The sequence below is a fragment of the Mustela putorius genome, unplaced genomic scaffold (assembly GCF_011764305.1).
Source record: "Mustela putorius furo isolate JIRA1106 unplaced genomic scaffold, ASM1176430v1.1 tig00000281_pilon_pilon_pilon, whole genome shotgun sequence".
Lineage (NCBI taxonomy): Eukaryota > Metazoa > Chordata > Mammalia > Carnivora > Mustelidae > Mustela > Mustela putorius.
This window is the reverse complement of record NW_025421343.1, coordinates 31,132,260-31,151,666: the sequence shown is the minus strand read 5'-3', so window position 1 is coordinate 31,151,666 and position 19,407 is coordinate 31,132,260. Positions and strand designations below refer to the sequence as shown.

Genomic DNA, 19,407 nt, shown 5'->3' with positions numbered 1-19,407 from the left:
TTCACCTCAATGCCGTAGGATTAATTTTATATTAAATTTTTACTTTGGGTTTCTCAATCTATGAAGTAATGTAAATGCACCAACGAAAGTACAGACAGGACTGAGGTTGTGAATTCCATGGGAGATGTCTTCCCCTCCAAAGGGAGGAGAACCTAAAGCTTTCTTGTCTTGTCTTTGTGCTGACAGATGGCCCTCTGTATCATACTTTCACCGGGTCATGTTTCCAGGGATCTAGCTTAACGTGAAAGCCTCACTTCCAACTCTCCACTTTGCATACGTACAAGGTTTTGCCCAAGGCACCTCGAGACAATTATAATAAACCCAAGCACAGGGCAGGGGCAGCAGCATCAGTGGCCCAGGGGCTGCTTTGGGTTTCAGTCCTTTTTAGCTCCCAGGAAACTGAATTCTCTTCTACTTATTTTCAGATCTCAACACAAGTAACACTTTCTCACAGAGGCCATATAGTGTAAGTCAGGGACCCGCTATCCATTTTCATATCCCCTTCTATTTTTCCTCCATTGTACCTAATTGTTTGTAATTATGTTTTTTTTTAATATTTTACTTATGTATTTGAGAGAGAGAGAGCACGAGTGGGAGGAGGGCAGGGGGAGAGAGAGAGAAAGAGACTCTCCTGCTGAGTGGGGATCCTGATGTGGGGTCGATCCCAGGACCCTGAGATCACGACCTGAGCTGAAACCAAGAGTCTGATGCTTAACCGACTGAGCCACCCAGGCGCTCCTGTAGTTATGTTTAATAGTGTATTAAATTGTGTATTAGGTAGTGTATTAGACCGTTTGTCTCTCTCACTAGACTGTGAGTTCCATGAGGGCAGGAATCACTTGCTCATCACAGTATCCAATCTGGCACATCACAGAAACAAAATAAATATTTGCCAAATCAATACAATGAATGTGTGGGTGGAGGGAGGGGAAATGGATATTAATACGCACTAGCTCTTCAAAGAAAGCAAAGGGTTGAAATGGAAGAAAAATAGAGAACATTTTATTGTAAGTTGTTTCAAAATTTCAGTAAACCCATGGCAAATCCCTGCGTAGCCATTTCTCAGTGCAATCAAACTCTTGCATATCCCCATTCCTGGTTCCCTTTTCTTTTCATTGAGATGTGATGCTCATATCTTAAGTATGCCAGTCAATCCCACAAACACATACAACTCACGTAACACACACCTCTATAAAAATGTAGAACGTTTCCATCAATTCAGAAAGTCTCCTCACCTCTCTTCACTATCCCCTTTCTTAGAAAACAGTCCCTGATATGATTTCCGCCACTATAAATCATTTTTACCTATTCTAGAACTTCATACACATGGGATCGTATTGTACACATTTTTGGTGTGTGATGTATGAAAATTTCATTTGCTCCACGTCGTCTCCAACAATCGGTGGTGTCAATCTTTTTCATTTTAGTCATTCTAGTGGGTCATTATGGTTTTAATTGACATTTTCCTGATGATTAATGACATCAAGCACCTTTTTATGTGCTGATTGCCCATTTGTATATCTTCTTCTGGGAAGTTCTCCCCAAGCCTTTAGACCATTTAAAAACTGGGCAGGAGTCTGAGGTGCAGGAATTCTTTACATAGTTTGTCCTTTGTCAGGCTTGTGTTGCAGATATTTTCTTTCCGGCTGTGCTTTGTCTATTTTTTAAATAGTATCTTTTAATGAGGAAATAATTTATTTTCAGTAAGATCCAACTTACCAGTTTTTAATGACTCGTGAATTCTCTAAGAAGTCCTTGCCTGCTCCAAGGATATGAAGATATTTTTCTAAGCCTTCTTTTAGTAACTTTACGGTTTTAGCTTTTATCTTTAGTTTTATGATACATTTCAAACTGAGGAAGGGGTTGAGGTTATTTCATATAAATATACAGTTGTTCCAGAAGCACTTGTTAAAAAGATTTTCTCTTCCCAATTCAATTTCTTTTGTGTCTTGTCAAAAAGAAGTCCTTTGACCTTATACATATGAGTTTACTATACGGATGACCTATTTGTCTATCCTTTTGCCAATATCACACTTTCTTGATTACTGTGGCTTTCTGTAAGTCTTGATGTCAAGTAGGGTTAAGTCCTTCAACTTTGTTCTTTTTAAAGACTCTTGGTTTTTCTAAGTCCCCTGGTTTCCAAATATATATATATATATATATATATATATATATATATATATTTTTTTTTTTTTTTTTTTTAGGTTTTACCCATTTATTTGACAGACAGAGATCACAAGTAGGCAGAGAGGCAGGCAGAGAGAGAGGGAAAAGCAGGCTCCCCACTGAGCAGAGAGCCCGATGTGGGGCCTGATCCCAGGATCCTGGGATCATGACCTGAGCCAAAGGCAGAGGCTTTAACCCACTGAGCCATCCAGGTGCCCCTCCAAATGTATTTTAAAATCAGTTGGCCAATTTCTTCAAAGTCTATTGGGATTTTGACTGGTACTGAATCTACAGATTAATCTGGAAAAATGTGCCCTCCTAATTATACTGAATCTGAATATTCCATGGCATACCTCTCCACTTACTTAGCTTTTCTTTAATTCCTCTCAACAATATTTTATAATTTTTAGTCTTAACATCTTTCATTCAATTTATCCATAAGTACTGAGTGTTTTTTAATCTTATAGTAAATGGTGTTTTTTCCCTAAGTTTAGTTTTCTAATTACTCACTGCTAGTAGACGGAAATATAATCGATTTTTGTACATTGACCTTCTATCCTGCAACACTGCTATAAAGTCATGTATCTGTTCTAGGAGTATTTTTTGTAGATTCCTTAGGACTATCTTTACATAATCATGTCGTCTACAAATAACAACAGCTTTACTTCTTCCTTTCCAACATTTATGCCCTTTTCTTCTTGTTATGTTATACTGGCTAAGATTTGGTACAATTTTGAATTGGGGTAGTGAAAAGTGGACACCTTTGGTTGTTCTCAATATTAGGTAGGAGAAATACTCTAAAATTTAAACTTTCAGTATAATATTAGTTACAGGGTTTTTGTAGGTGTTCTTTATCAGATTGAAGAAGCTTCTTCAACTCCCAGTATATTGAAAAATGTTATAAAAAATGGGCACTGTATTGTCAAATACTTTTTCTGCAGCTGTTGAAATGATCTTATAATTTTTTTTAAAGATTTTATTTATTTATTTGACAGACAGAGATCACAAGTAGGCAGAGAGGCAGGCAGAGAAAGAGGGGGAATCAGGCTCCCTGCTGAGCAGAGAGCCCAATAGGGCTCAATCCCAGGACCCCAGGACCGTGGGATCATGACCTGAGCTGAAGGCAGAGGCTTTAACCCATTGAGCCACGCAGGCGCCCCTAATTTTCTTTTTTAAACTGCTAATATGGTGAAATACATTGGTTGATTTATATATTAAATGAATCTGCACTCCTAAGATAAACCTCACTTGATTGTGGAGTACTCTCCTTTTTACATACTGCTGGCTTCAATTTGGTAATAATATTTTGTTAAAGGTGTTTTCATCCATGCTTATGAGAGAATTTGGTTATTGATTTTGTTTTCTTGTAATGGCCTTTTTTGTTTCTCTATCAGGCTACAGTAGCCTGATAAAATGACTTGGAAAGTGTTCCTTCTTCCTTTATTAAGAATTTATGTCAGGTTGTTATTATTTCTTCCTTAAGTATATGATAGTACTCTCCTCTGAGCTTACAGTTTTCTCTGTGGAATTTAATTACAAATTTAATATCCTTAACAGATTTAGGACTATTTAGATTTTCTATTTATTCTTATGTCAGTTTGGTTAATTTGTCTTTTCTTTTTTTTTTTTAAGATTTTATTTTTAAGTAATTTCTACATCCCACATGGGGCTTGAACCCACAACTTCAAGATCAAGAGTTACACGCTCTACTGACTGAGCCAAGCCACGCACCCCTAATTTGTATCTTTCAAGGAATTTGCCTATTTCATCTAGGTTGCCAAATTTATTAGCAAAAAGTTGCTCATGATATTCCCTTATGATCCTTATAATATTGTAGGGCCTGTAGCAATGCCCTTTCTTTCATTTGTGATTTTTTTTGGAGAAGATTTTATTTGTTTATTTGACAGAGAAAGAGACAGTGAGAGAGGGAACACAATCAGGGGGAGTGGAAGAGAAGCAGGTTTCCTGCTGAGCAGGGAGCCTGATGGGGGCTCGATCCCAGGACCCTGGGATCATGACCTGAGCCAAAGGCAGATGCTTAACGACTGAGCCACCCAGGCGCCCTTCATTTGTGATATTAATAATTTGTGTTTTCTTTCCTTTTGTCATGATCAGGATTTCTAGGAGGTAATTAATTTAATTGTTTTTTAAAGAACCAAATTCTAGCTCTTTGACTTTCTTGATTTTTTTTTTAAAGATTTTATTTATTTATTTGACAGAGAGAAATCACAAGTAAGCAGAGAGGCAGGCAGAGAGAGAAGGAAGCAGGCTCCCCATGGAGCAGAGAGCCTGATGCGGGGCTCGATCCCAGGACCTGAGCTGAAGGCAGAGGCTTTAACCCACTGAGCCACCCAGGTGCCCCTCTTGATTTATTTTTTAAAGAGTATACTGTAGATAAAATAAAGGCCTCGATATTCCCTTTCCTAAACCCACTCCTCTCCTTCTGTTTCTGACATACCTATAGTTTCATGTATACCATCACCCTACCATTTATATATTAAAATAATGCTAATTTCTGCTACTCTACTAGGACGTTCCATTTACTCACCATGTTTCCTGCTTCTGCAGCCAGCCGGGCAGCGTAGCGAGCTATAAGTCGGTGTTCCTCATCCAGTCGGCTGGGACTATCCAGGACACTGCCAAAGAGAAAAAAATTCAACAGGTGTCTATTAAACATTCCCTACCCTTGCTTTTCTCTTAGAAAGAACTGATGGGAGAAAGTTTGTAAAAAAGTATGGTAGCAAAAGAAACAGAGGCCTGGGTCATAGATACTAATGGTCTTCTGAGAAAGGTGGTTTAGAGAAATGATGAGACCACACGTGCCCTTTCTCTTCAGCAGCACCCCCCCTGCTCCTACACCATCAGAAGGAGGCACTTCTTTTTCAATGCAAGGTCTGGGAAAAGACAGAGCATCTGCAAAGTCTGGGCGGAGGGAGGATTTCTAATCAAATGTTTTGGGAAAATGCGTAACTTTTCAAGACATAGGTCTTGAATTTAAAAGGCCCAGGAGAAAACTAAAGCATCACAAAAAAAATGGAGGGCTGAAGGAAAGTATGCTTAACACTGGGCAAACAAAACCGATGAGCTCAAGCAAGGGCAGGCCCAACCTACGGTAAAGTTGGAGACAAATTCATGGTATCAGACATTCGCTTTCATGCTTCTTTCCTGTCTTTTACCATGTTTGTTCCACAATTATAGCCCCATCTTTGAGTGAATTAATCCAGTCTATTACTCTTCCCTAAGAGTACCAGCACCCTAACTTCAAGGTCTTTAAGACCTACGTAGGTGGGCTCTCAGATGCTGCTGCATCTGGCTGAAGTGTTCTTGAGTAGCGGGCCAGCAGATGAATCGTTCTTGAGTAGCAGGCCAGCTCTGTGTATACATAGTACAAGGACGTTTCGACTGGATCATGAAATCACTGACTCCTTTGGTTTAGCATGTTATACCAACTCTCATTCACCCATAGCAGGGCACTCCCCGATCAATAGGGACTGTGGCTACAGAATTATTTGTTGAAGTGTGGCAGGTGTTTTAAGGTAACAGAGGTGATGATGACTGATCACAGATGGGTGTCGTGGCCTGCTTCTACCGTGGCCCTTGCTTCTTGGCCTTCCAAAAACCTCCCCATGGAATTTAGCAACATGATAAATAATATGAAAAAATTTAAAGACATGAGTCCAATTCTCATCAAATCTTGTAATAATTACTGGGGAGAGGGAATCCGGGAAGGAAGACGTTAAACTGATAGAGCTGTGTCTGACCTTTTCATGTATGGAATCAACTAGATTTTTCCTAGATTTTTTTTTTCACCTTTCTCTGTTTCTATCGTGTGGCTACTTCTTTAAGACTAACTTGGTCTTTCCTCTAGGATGGATTTTTTTAAATGTGCTTCTTTTGCCTGTGCCACTTCTGAATACTTTATAATTTGAGGTATGCAAACGTGAGTCTATCATCATCCTCTCACAAGATGATCTTGTAATAAGAACATGCTACCATCCGTCAGCTTTAACACACTAGGGTCAAGGCCCCAAGGTCAAGGCTGAACTGTAATATTCGTGCCTTAAAGTTATTTGTTGGAAATAAGAGAACTACCTTTATCTTTAAAAAAACAACAACAAAAAAAGAAAAACAACAACAAAAATGAACATTTATTTATACAAGTGGATAAAATTAAAGAGGGACTGGCAACCTAAGAAATGAGTCTTAAGAGTGGCTGACCTTTGTTTGGGCAAGGGATATGATAAAAACTTCATTTTTTCCTCTGTGCAAAAATCTCCCCTTCTTCCACCATGTTCCATCTTTCTAGGAAGGGTAATTCTACTTGTCATTTATACCCAAGTGTGGACGACATGCTTGCTTTAATTGGCTATGCTTTCCAGCCAGAAACTAGAACTTTATGTTGATGAGAGGTTTTAAGGTCAATGAAAATTAAGAGGAAAATTAGAAAGGTTCCTTATTTTTCCGCTTGAGCTGACTTTCATTTTCAGAATTAGCCAGGAAATTTCTGCCTTTTTTGAGGAAGCATGAAGCTCAGTTCTTTAGACTACAGATCAAGAAGAGATGTAGTACTCACCCAGTCCTCACGTTCTGCCCGGGCTCTCGGCCACCAGTTCCTGCTCAGGAAGCCTAAACCCTAAGCCAGGACACTTAAGGACCTTAGCTAAACCTCCCACAAATTTATGGGAGCTGAAATATCAGGTTGCAATCTCTGCCAACCTTCTGCTTCTATTTTCACCATGGAACTTTTAATCACCTAGACAACTGCCCTTACTGATGAGAAGTGAGCTGTCCTGCCAGGGATGAGACAACTCTATTCCTAGAGACCCATGGAGGTGGGACATACTGCACAGAAATCATCTGTTGGCTGGAGAGACCCTCTTGGGTGACATGATGCAGTTATTAGACCTCTCCTTCCTTCCCGGAGGAAAAGCCTGTTAAATGTACTTGGGAAGTAGGAAAGTAGACTTTAGAGTTAAATAGATGCCCCAAAATACCAATACTATTTAGTCACACTGGCTAAACTATGGGAAATGGTATGAAATATAATACAGAAAATAATCCTTTCCAAATATGTATTTTTTCACATGATTATTTATTCTTGTCATCACAGGAAATAAAAACAAGGTCAGCTCACCTTCTCACGAAGCCAAGGCATGTTCTGGACAAAACTAAGATCAAATGTAAGGCTCCAGACTCCCTCATGTGCTTGGTTAATAAATTAGGATTCCTCTCTAAGAATAGAGTCTATCTGCTGCTATGTAGAGACTATGTAGAGATTACTTTAATTTTCCCTGCTGTTCTCCCTGCAGACCGGTGGTAGGTAAGGCTACCTACCAGAGTGGATAGGTAGCCTTGGGTCTACCTGAATATAATAGCATTTTGTTTGGTATTAATTCTTTTAAAGGGTTAACTTTGCTATAGTTCGTGGTTATCCAACATTTTTCTATCCTGACCCACTGAAGAGTCAGGCATATTCCCACATTAACAGTGAGGCACTACCAGTAGTTTTCCGAGAAAGGGGAATATGGAGTTATTATAACGCATCTAATGATCACATGTAGAGGCCCATATCATTTGGGAAAAGTCTCCCTCAGGTGGCAATGACCCAGTACCACTGTTGCAAACCACTGGTTTAAGTAATCAACAGTGATAGATTTGGGGGAAGAGATGAAGTTGTAACGTGCAGAGATGTTACAGGGTGATGGTATCAAAGTTTAGACACAGTGAGTTATCTGCGGGTTGATCAACCCTACGCTCTGAATGTCAACAGAAAGGTTTCGATATTTAGTCAAGAATGAGCAGTGAGAGGTTGCCTCAAACAGCTCTGTGAATGCGCATCTTGGGGACTGCATAGCTGCTGGAGATTTACATGGCCTTTCAGTTTAAGCTCAGGGACGTGAACCCCACTTCAAAACAGCATTTCTGACTCTGTTTAGGTAAGTGCCTGGGCTTGGCAAGGCTCCTTCTCTTTCAGAAGTTAATGCTTTAGCAATTATTTCAACTCTGCCAAACGTAGCTGGTAGCGTCTCAAGAAAAACCCCCCATGAAGAGCTTTTTCCAGCTGGCAAGGCCAGGTAACAAGGCTCTCCCTCCCTCTGACCAGCCCGTGGCTGCCCGCCTGCTGTCGCTGCTCTACCACTGACCGTGCACAGTGCTGCAGACGGGCCACATAGGAGGCTATCAGCGCGTGCTCATCGGCCGAGTGACTGGGTATGTCCTGGCTATACTGTAACCTAGGAACAACAGAGGCAAAGACAGCAAGCACAACACACACACACACACACACACAGAGCGAGAAATGAACATGGATTAAAATGGGCAAACTTCAAAGAAAAATAGGAAAAAAAATAATAAATCATGATAAAGAAAACAATAAAAAAACCACAATGCATAATGGAATATGGTGTTAGACCATAGAAAATACATTTCACCAATCCTTTGAACAAAAGCGGAGTCTTAGGAAACAGCCTTCGCTGACACTTCAGCCTCTGAACAGGAGAAACCAAGGAGGGGTCACCAGGAAGCCTTGCCCACCAATCTTATCTAGGTTCTGGGCTCTGGGATGGATGCACCTTTTAGGGAATGCCCAATGGCAGGAAAACAGGTAGAGTGTGTCTATTTAACATCACCAAATGCCCCCTGATGCTTTAATAGCTTTTGTCTACAAGTAAAGAATTTTCAGGATTACTTCATGATATCAGTTAAACCCTTTTATTTCTATAAAGACATTGCCTTTAGCATCATTCTATTTTCTCCCATAAAGCTGATACTTACACCAAACTTGTCAGAATTATTCCTCATTGTAAGACAACACTGTACACATTCTGAGGCTTTTATAGACATTCAGAAGGTCTTTAAGCCCGAGAGTTTCTAAAAATGTTTTATTCCAGAAATGTTAACACATGCACAAAATGGAGAATAAATTAATGACTACTTTTCATGTACCCATCACCAAAGTTCAACAAAAACTAACATTTTGTCAACTTATTGAATATATTCTTCCTTCACTCAACTTTTTGTCTAGAAAGAGATGGCTGAAGCAAATCTCAGACAACTTATTATTTCACTTGGGAATACTTAAATTACACAACCACAGTGTCATCATCACACCTAAAAAAAAATTAACAAGAACATTTAACTCAATCCCTCTGAAAACTTCCTCAAATCTTAAAAAACATCCATCTACATTTAGAATCAAGATTCCAACAAGGTCCACACACATTGCATTTGGTTGATATGTTTCTGTTTTTCAATCTATAACAGTCCTTCCTTTTCCTTGTTTCTGTCATGTCATTTATTTGTGAAGAAAGCAGGTTATCTAGTAGCATACCCAACATTCTGGATTTAACTGTTTCCTTGGTGCCATTTAAGTTGTTTCTCTACACCCTGTGGCTACAGCTAGAGATCTGATAAAAGCTTTTGCTTCCGTTTAATTTTTTGAGAAGGGGCTAGAATCTGTTGTAGGTAATATGGTGCACTTATACATCAAATAGGGGACACACAATGGAATAAAAATATTGCTCACTGGATTCAGACGTTATTGGTTACATCTCTCCATTATAAAGTCCCCCATCAACTTTTCACCTAATGGATTTAGCATTTACTGATGATTTTGCCTAGATTCATTATTTCTTGGGTGGGGGGGCGTTTACGAAGACCCGGTTTCCAATTTTATCATCTTTTCTGCATTTATTAGTTTTCTCTCTTTGCTTATCTTGAAATATTAATAATTCAGAAAAGGTAAAACAAATGGTTGGCATTTTTTACTATTTAACAAATTTAAGAACAATGAATTAGTGCCCTAGCAACCTCCAATGGGTACCAAAGAGTTTTCTTTTTTAGTATCATTAAGAACTCATAGATTTTCATGTATCTGATTGCTACAATCATCTTTTTGATGCTCAAATTGTCCTATCTTTGGCCAGTGGGAGCTCCTGTAAGTAGGCTCCTGTGTTAATCTAATATAGCCATTAGATATCATCAGCTTCCTTGATCCTGCCCCACTCTTGGAATCAACTATTCCTTCAAGGACTGCAGGTTCCTTTTGCCAGGAAAGAGTGTTTAGAGATCACAGCGTACTAGGGTGTTCCTTGTTCCTGGATGATGACTGCTTCTAGAATTTTTCAGTTGATAAAGCTAGAAAATCGGGACGCCTTGGTTGGGCAGCTGCCTTCAGCTGCCTTCAGCTCAGGTCACGATCCCAGCGTCCTGGGATGGAGTCCCACATCGGGCTCCTTGCTCCGCAGGGAGCCTGCTTCTCCCTCTGACTCTGCCTGCCACTCTGCCTGTGCTCGCTCTTGCTCTCTCTCTCTCTCTGACAAATAAATAAATAAAATCTTTAAAAAAAAAAGGCTAGAAAATCTATATATTTTAGAAGGAATAAAAACAGGTTCTCTCACTACTTTCAAACACCACTCAATTTCCTGCTAGCTTGCATTGTTTTTTAAGGTTTTATTACTTATTTGAGAGAGAGAGCGCGCAAGGACAAGCAGGAGGAATGGCACGCAGAGGAAGAAGCAGACTCCCCACTGAGCATGGAGGCCGATGCAGGGCTCGATCCTAGGACCCTGAGATCATAACCTGAGTGAAGGCAGACACTTAGCCCACTGAGCCACCTAGGCACCCCTGTTTTTAATGAGAAATCACTTCAAAAATCTTATCTTTCTTCCACTGTATATGACATCTTTTTTCCTCTAGATGCTTTTAATACTTTTTCTTCATCACCGGTTTTCAGCAATTTGACCGTGATGTACCTTGGTATGGTTTTCTCTGTTTATCCTGATTATAGTTTGTTGAATTTCTTGTACTTATGGGTTTATAGTTTTTATCAAATTTGTAAAAATTTACCTGGAAATTTGGGAAAAAAATATTTCCTGAAATAATTTTTCTCTCCTCCCTCTTTTCCTTCCTCCTCTCCTCTCCTCCTAATCCTGTTAGGCTGCCTGCCACTGTCCCCGAAGTCTTGGAGGTTCTGTTCATTTCTCAGCATTGTAATTTGGATAGTTTGTACTGCTATGTCTTTAAGTTCAGTGGACTTTTTCTTCTGTAATTTCTGATATACTGTTAAATCCATTCATAGGCTTTTTCATTTCGGGTATTATCTCCTTCAACTCTAGAAGTTCTATTTTTTAATTTAAGACTTTTGTCACTGAAGTAGAATATATATGCAGAAACTTCCAATTATGTTTATAGATGGTTCTTTTTTATTTCAATTTTTTTCCTCATTATGCTAATATTTTCCTTTACATTTTTGGTATTTATTGTGCTTGGGTTTTCGTTTAAGATTTTTATTTATTTATTTGAGAGAGAGAGAGAGAGAGAGAATGAGCAGGGAGGACAGGTGAGGGGGGCAGACTCCCTGCTGAGCAGGGAGCCCGACACAGGGCTCAATCCCAGGACCTGGAGATCATGACCTGAGCCAAAGGCAGACACTTAACCCACTGAGCCACCTAGGTGCCCCCTCTTATGGCTGTTTTGAAGTTCATCTCTATTCACTGCATCATGACTGTTATTTCTGGATCTGTTTATATTGACTAATTTTTTAAAAAATATTTTATTTATTTATTTGACACAGAGAGAGAGAGATCACAAGTAGGCAGAGAGTAGGCAGAGAGAGAAGGAGGAAGCAGGCTCCCTGCTGAGCAGAGAACAGAGGCCCTGCTGTGGGCCTCATCCCAGGACCCCGAGATCATGACCTGAGCTGAAGGCAGAGGCTTAACCCACTGAGCCACCCAGGTGCCCCGACTAATTTTATTCTGGCTGCAGAACATAATTTCCTGCTGCTTTCTGTGTCCTCTAAATTTTTATTGGATGATGGAAATTTTGAGGATCATGTTGTTGAATGTCTGGATTTCGTTTTCTTCTAAAGGATCTGGTAGCTAATTTACTTGTGGACGGATTTGTCCTTTTGAGGCCTGTGTTAAAGTTTCATTAGTACAGATCTAGGATAACTTTTATCTAGGGCTATTTTCACCCTGCTCCTAAACTGTGGCCTGTCTGGGGGTTTTTACGGAATGCTCCCAGTGTTTGATGATGTCACCGCTCTGGCTGGTTGGAACTCAAACAACAGGCTGAGCTTGCGTAGTTGGTCCACTTTCAAATCTCTGGGGCCTGTTCTTTCCCAGATAGTTGTTCTTTGGCGGTCTTGTGAAATCGCGTTCTATGCAAATGGAGCTTAGTCACGGGACCTGTGTGCAGGTTTATGGAGCTCTTTTTCCTTCCCGCTGGTGTTCCTCTTAGCAAATTCCAGCATTCCCAAACCCCCTCCAATCTCTCCTTATTCTCAGCAAATAGGGCTTACCCTGCTTGTCTCTAGCACTAGACTTTAGTAAATGCCTCCCAGTAGAAAGCCTGGGCAATCACCGGGCTCTCCTCATTTATTTCCTTTCCCTCAGAGAACGGTCCTGCCCTACTTAATGTCTAATTTCCAAAAACAGTTGCTTAGTTAGAATAGTTTTCTAGAAGTTTATAGCGGGAGAACTGATCGGACACCAGCTACTTCACCACGACCAGAGGACGTGCTCTCTGTAGTAACTCAGTTCTTTAAAGAAGATTTTATCAATTGATTGCTTTTAGAGAGTGTGCACAAGCAGGGGTTGTGCAGGGGAGGGGGTGGAGGGAGAGGGACAGGGAGAGTTGGTGCGGAGTGTGGCGCTGATGTGGGATGGTGGGGAATGGAGGGCTTAGGTCTCATGACCCTGAGATCGTGACCTGAGCCGAAATCAAGAGTTGGCTGCTTAACCAGCTGAGCCACTCAGGCGCCCCTGTAGTAACTCATGTTTATACTTCTGTAAAGTATTGGTCTATTTCAAACTAGAAATCAGAACAAAACAAAACTGCTTCTTCAGAAGACAGACTGAAAAGTAGCAGTGTTATAGAAGGCTGGCATAAGGGATTCAACTTTTACTCTGTTACGAGAAGGTGCTGGTGGGTTCTGAGCAGATGCAGGGCATGCTCTAACTTCTCCTTTAATAAGATCATCTGCACTATGGAACATGAAGTGTCAGAGAGGAGGGAAGAAGCAGCTAATTCGAAGCCTCCTGCAACACTCCAGATGAGAGGAAAGAGTGGACAGTAGCTGCTGCTGAGGTGGCGAGAGATGGCAAGATCCTGGGCAGACTTTGACGGTGTTTTTGGAGAAAGCTGATCTAATGATCTGACACCTTAGATGGGAGAAGCATCAGGGGTTCTCACGAGATTGCCACTAACTGAGATGGGGAAGACAGAGAGAGGCAGGTCTGGTTGGGGGAGACTTGGAGCTCAGTTTGGAACATGTTAATTATGAGATTTTTATCCCGGTGGAGGGACTGACTAGGAGGAAGACCAGTGAGGTCAGAGCTAGCGAAAAGGTCTGGGCTGGGAAAAAAAAGTTTGGAAGTCACTGGTATGGAGACAGTAGTGAAAGCCCCGAGTCTAGGTGGGGTCACCCACGGGGAGGACAAACAGAAAGTGAGATGGTCCCTCTGGCCTACTAGTGTTTAGAGTTCAAGGAGGTTTGGAAAAACTAGCTGAGGGGACCACAGAGGACAAGAAGGACTCCTGGAGGCAAGTTCAGAAAGTGTTTCACGTAGAGGGAGCAACTTTCTGTGTCAACAGCCACTGACAGATCAGCTTGGGCGAGTCCGGAGTTCATCACTGGATTGAACACCGAGCATGGCACTGGTCTTGACAGAACACGTTCTGGAAGTGAAAGGAAGTGGGAATCTGACCAGGATGTCTTCTGAAGGGAATGATAAGAATGAAATCAGAAACATTAATAGAACCAACAGTCCATTAAACTCCATTTTAAATTTTCTATGAAAACTGCTATTCAGAACTAGTGTCATTTGCCAGATAACTAGGGATCTAAATTAAAATGAAAAGCAGTATCGGTAGCTGTTTATAGTAAATCAGGAACTTAAGGGTCCATGGATTTTCTGACAATTCTGTGTTGGGGCGTGGGTATTATGTTAGCTATATGTGTGATATATATACTCACATTCAAAGGTGTACCTGTTTTTCCCAGATTTACTTTTTTTGAATGTAAATACTTTCCTTTTGATAAAATATAAATCTCTATATAATCTCCAACTTACCTACAGGTTTTGTTTTAGAAATCTGTTTTTCTAAAGCAAAGTCAGTAGTTTGGAATAGTTTAGAATCCCACACAGGTAAAAAAATATAGAAAATTATAAGAGAAAAAAAAAGAAAATATAATAGTAGAATCTTATCCAATTAGATCAGAGATCAGTAAAAGCAAAGGTGAGGAGAATAAACCAGAGTTAAAAGAGGAGTGAGAATATATGAGCACATCTCTGGCGGCGGGAGGGGGGGAGGTGGGAGCTAGAGCAGCATCCCCCTCCCCCCAACACCCTCCCCACTCCACACATTTGAAAACAAGCTTCCAGGTGCTCCTGAGGCACACTCAAGGGTGAGACCCGCTCTGCTAGAGGACAGGGGCTTTCAAGTCTCATGGCTTCAGCAGCAGCTCTATGGGCAGCAATACAGGGCGCCTTTGGCAGAAGTGAAGGGGCCCCGCTGTGGGAAAGGGATATGAGTGAGGAGAGAGGGGATCTAGGGTAAGCTGTGGCGGGAACAAGGTCAGAAGCAGAGGCATCTGCCACTCCGGGAGCAGGACTCACTACTAAGCAGGAGGCAGGAGAGCACAGAAACCAGAGCCCGGGCTTTGGATGAGGCAGTCTTGGGTTTAATCCACACACACCTGCTTGCTGTGTGAGCCTGGACATTAATCTCTCTGCTTCAGTCCCCTCATCTGTAGAATTATAACAATAATATGAAATCTACTTCATGTATTGCTTAGTTTAGAGAGTATAGGAAGGATTAAGGAAGATAATGTAGTTGTCATTATCAAGAAAGTACCTGTGACCTTATCACAGAATGTCACATATGCTCTTTTGCTTATTCTCAGGATAATCTTACCAAAACGGTATTACTGTAATCCCCACAACTTTGCATCTCCAGCCGTGACCCCTCTCTGGAGCCCCAGGATTGTGTACTTGAGGCCTACGCAGCATCTCCGAGGGGCTGCCTAAGAGGCCTCCCAAACCCGACATGTTCACACTGGAACCCCTGACTCTCTCCACCCACTTCCTCATCTGCTGCACCCCCAAAGGCCAGTTTATTTATTTATTTATTTTTGAAGATTTTATTCATTTATTTGACAGTCAGAGATCACAAATAGGCAGAGAAGCAGGCAGAGAGAGAGGAGGAAGCAGGCTCCCCGCTGAGGAGAGAGCCCGATGCAGGGCTTGATCCCAAGACCCCGGGATCATAACCTGAGCTGAAGGCTGAGACTTTAACCCATAGAGCCACCCAGGCGCCTCCCCCAAAGGCCAGTTTAAATGAAGAGCATCATCCCTCACCCAACCAGCAAGCTCAAAGTGGACGGCTTCTGGCTTTCTCTCGTTTCCTGAGGCCCCACATCCAAGCTGTTACCTGGTCCTGCTGGCTCTTCTCTGAAACCAGACCCTCAAGCCCCTTTCACAGCCCCCTTAGTCCCCCCCCCCCCGCCTTTCTCATCTGGAAGGTCTCACCAAGTGCCACTGGGACCACCTGACAGCCCTTGCTGGCTCTCCCCTTCCATTCTTGCCCACTAGAGTCAATTCTCTATGCTGCAGGGCGTGATCTTAGTAAATCAATCTGGGGAGTGATAAAAATGTGGTGATGGCCGCACAGCTCTGTGAATACACTGAAAACCACTGATTGATACACTTTAAGTGGATGGATTATATGGTGAGTGAATTCTATCTCAATAACCTATTGAAGAAATAAATCAACAATTTTGAAACCGCTATCCATGCTACCAGGGCTAAACAAAGAGGCACAAGTCTGGTGGGCGACAGGAGCCAGGTTTCTCACTATGGGAAAGGGACAGATGACCAGGGGCAGGGGCGGCTAGAGGAAGCGAAGTACTGGAGTAGAACCAGATACGTCAGGATAACTCATGTCCTTGATTTCTCTGCTCTGAATGGACTAAGCAGGCAATGCTATAAGATGCCATGTGCTCGCAGTAATTGAAGAAGAAAATTCTTTTCCTAATAGAGGAAGCACTGATGAAGCATCAAGATTTGGAGGAAAGAAGGAATTTCTGGATAAAGTCTGGTGAGTCTTCACCTTCAATGAGCTCATAGTCTATCTAGAAAGGCATCCAACAAACAGGTAATTACAGTATGCTGGAATGAAAAGATGCTACGGATTACAGAGGAAGAACACTTTATCTAGTTTAGGGTATCAGTGAAGGCTTCCTGGAGGAGAAGGAAGAATTAGATGACAAAGTGAGGGCAATAAAGGGGAAGGGGGTAGGAAGGCAGGAAAGGTGGAAGCAGCTCGTGCACAAACCTGCTTGGGAAACTGTAAATGATTTGAGTAGTTCTGTGGATAGAAGCCGAGTAAAAAGAGTGAAATAAGGCAGGTCTGGGGAGGCTGGCCATGGTCGCCTGGAATAGCTTCATAAGCCACAAATGTCAAGCTGACAAATGCCAATTTAACCCACAAAAGTGATTTTCATGGCTGAACATATGATAGTCCTAGTAGCACTCCGGTGGAAACTGGGCATTTGCGTCAGTCTCCAGAGCACCTACGAGGTGTGGGGCACTGTGCCAGGGGACGAGGACACCACCGTCAGCAGGACACAGGCACAGCTGACTAATCCTGTAGAACTGTGCTACCACCAGCCGCATGTACCTGTTTAAATTCAAATTAATTCAAATTAAATAAAATTAGAAATTCACTTCCTCTGTCACATTTCTTTTTCTTTTTTTCTTTTTAAGATTTTATTTATTTATTCATGAGAGGCAGAGAGGGAGGCAGAGGCAGAGGGAGAAGCAGGCTCCCTGCTGAGTAAGGAGCCCAATGTGGGACTCGATCCCAGGACGCCAGGACCATGACCTGAGCAGAGGACAGACGCTTAACAACTGAGGCACCCAGGCGTACCTCTGTCACATTTCAAGTGCTCAGCAGCCTCACATGGCTGGTGGCTACCATGCTGGTTTCCCTGCTATTGGACAGTGCTGTGGAACAAAAGAACCACTGGAAAGTTTTGAGCAGGAGAGTAACATCACTAGATCTGCATTCAGAAAAAACCCTCTGGTGACAAAGGAAAGAATGTTTTGAGGGTGAGGTGGGGAGTAGACTAGAGATTTCCTAATAAGATCCATGAAAAAAAAATTTCTTTTTTTTAACCACAGCATGGATTTGTTTTAAATATATGCTTTACTACGGTAAGTGGAAATATTTTGATAGTTTGATGTTACAAGGAATGAAAAACCATGGTTAAACTGAACCACCACAGGAGTTTCAGCATTGCTATAGGGATTTCTGGTTAAAAACGCAAGCCCTTGTCATGTCACTACAAAACAGGGTGGTGCACTGAGTCAGCTTTTTTTTTTTTTTTTTAAGATTTTATTTATTTGTTTGTTTATTTATTTATGAAAGAGAGAGCATCCCCAAGTGGGGGTGCACAGGGAAAAGCAGGCTCCCCCATGAGCAGGTGGCCCAATGTGGGACTCAATCCCAGGACTCTGGGATCATGACCTGACCCAAAGGCAGACGCTTAACCAACTGAGCCACCCCGTGTCAGCTTCTTAACAGGACATAGGGTCAAAAGGTAATCGACTTAACAGTCCAAGGCAGATGTAAAAAATGGGTAAAATTGAGTGTGTGTGTGTGTGTGTGTAGGTTCTTACTGGTCATTTGTTGGATCTGAGTACCTATCTGTTCTTTGCTAGTGTGAATCTGAGGTAGTTGGAAGAGTCTGGATTCCAGGAACTCATGCTAAGGTCTGGTTCCTCTGTGTCCCTTAGGCACTTCTAACTCAGCATAATCTGGTTCATCTTGCCCAAATCTTCCTCCTGTGTTTCAACCACAAAGTACCTTAACTTAAGCCAGAAAGAAATCTGGAGGAGAATCATCTATCCCCTTCCTTAGCCCCCCATCCAAAACCCTCGAGCCTGCCTTCACTCTCAGAGTCCCTCAGGTGTCTCACTCGGAACATGGCAACACTGAACTCATAGTTTTCCTCCCAGACCTGTTGCTTCTTCCCCTCTGTTTGGCTGACAGTCTATAATGAATGCAATTCTTGCTCATGTTGAGCACCTCTAGCCTGAGTCCAATGAGAGGAGGAAACTATTAATTACTATGCTTCTGTAAGCTTCAAGTTTTTTTTAAAGATTTTTAAAATTTATTTACTTGACAGAGATCCCAGAGAGAGAGCAAGAGAGAGAGAGAGAGAGAGAGAGAGAAGGAAGCAGGCTCCCCGCTAAGCAGAGAGCCCAATGTGGGGCTCAATCCCAGGACCCCGGAACCAAGACCTGAGCCGAAGGCAGAGGCTTACCCCACTGAGCCACCCACATGCCCCTGTAAGCTTCAATTTTTCAATTTAAGGTTTACAGTATGGACTTGGAATACTCAAGCTTTTTCTTTGCACTAACCTGAGTTAGAATTGCTGAAGGGCTTATCTTAAATGCTTGAATGGAAATGGAATTTAATCCCAACCCAGAAGCAGTTGAAACCTGGCTGTCTGCCTGGGCCATCAGATGGACTTTGGAAATCTGCCAATACTGAGGACCCTACAGCCCCATAAGATTATGTGTTAATTTTCAATTACTCTGCTTTTCTGTCTTTCAAAAATAGATTGGAGAAAAAAGTAACTCTTGTGTTGTCTTGGAGAGATCTTCATGAAGAATTCATGCAAACTAGTTGTTTCATGCTCATGCTTAAATCCTCATTAATTCTTACTTTCCAACCAAACACTTTTTTTAACTTATTTTTAAAAAATTCTTAAAAAAATTTTTTTAAGTAGGCTCCACACTGGGGATGGAACCCACAGCCCTGAGATTAAGACCAGAGCTAAGATCAAGAGTCACACAAGAAACTAAATGAGGCACCCAGGAGTCCCTCAGCCAACCTCTTCTCATCTCACAGTGGGGAGAGCATCAGTAGCCTGAGCTCACAAAGGGAGAGTTTCGGGCTTGACCAATTTCAGTTTGCCTCCTTTTTCAGTTGCGCCAGTATTTTCAGTCTGTTATTTTCAGTCTAAAACAGCACACTGTGGCTTTTGTCATTCTGCAGTATTCTGTAGATAACAAGATAAAACCTTTACCTTGGCACCCACTCAGAAAGCCATTTTAATACTATTATAGTACAACTCATCTACGTGTCTTCAGCTCAGAAATAATATTTATACTATGGTCTCTTCTGGCTTTTAAAAAATGTGTTTCCAGGGCGCCTGCATGGCTCAGGCAG

At 41.7% G+C, this 19,407-nt stretch overlaps 1 protein-coding gene across 11 annotated transcripts in view; it reads right to left on the bottom strand.

Moving 5' to 3' along the window:
* Positions 1-19,407, bottom strand: part of DTNB (dystrobrevin beta) — a 235,954-nt gene that overhangs the window by 53,265 nt on the left and 163,282 nt on the right. For 6 of the 11 annotated variants that reach the window (XM_004745944.3, XM_045079297.1, XM_013052979.2 and 3 more), the window contains 2 exons: positions 8,310-8,399; positions 4,715-4,802 (listed from right to left, as the gene is read on the bottom strand). In XM_004745944.3, the coding sequence (XP_004746001.2) occupies positions 4,715-4,802; positions 8,310-8,399 (178 nt within the window). The remainder of the gene's footprint in view (positions 1-4,714; positions 4,803-8,309; positions 8,400-19,407) is intronic. The other 5 variants (XM_013052982.2, XM_045079298.1, XM_013052985.2 and 2 more) reach the window with 1 other exon arrangement.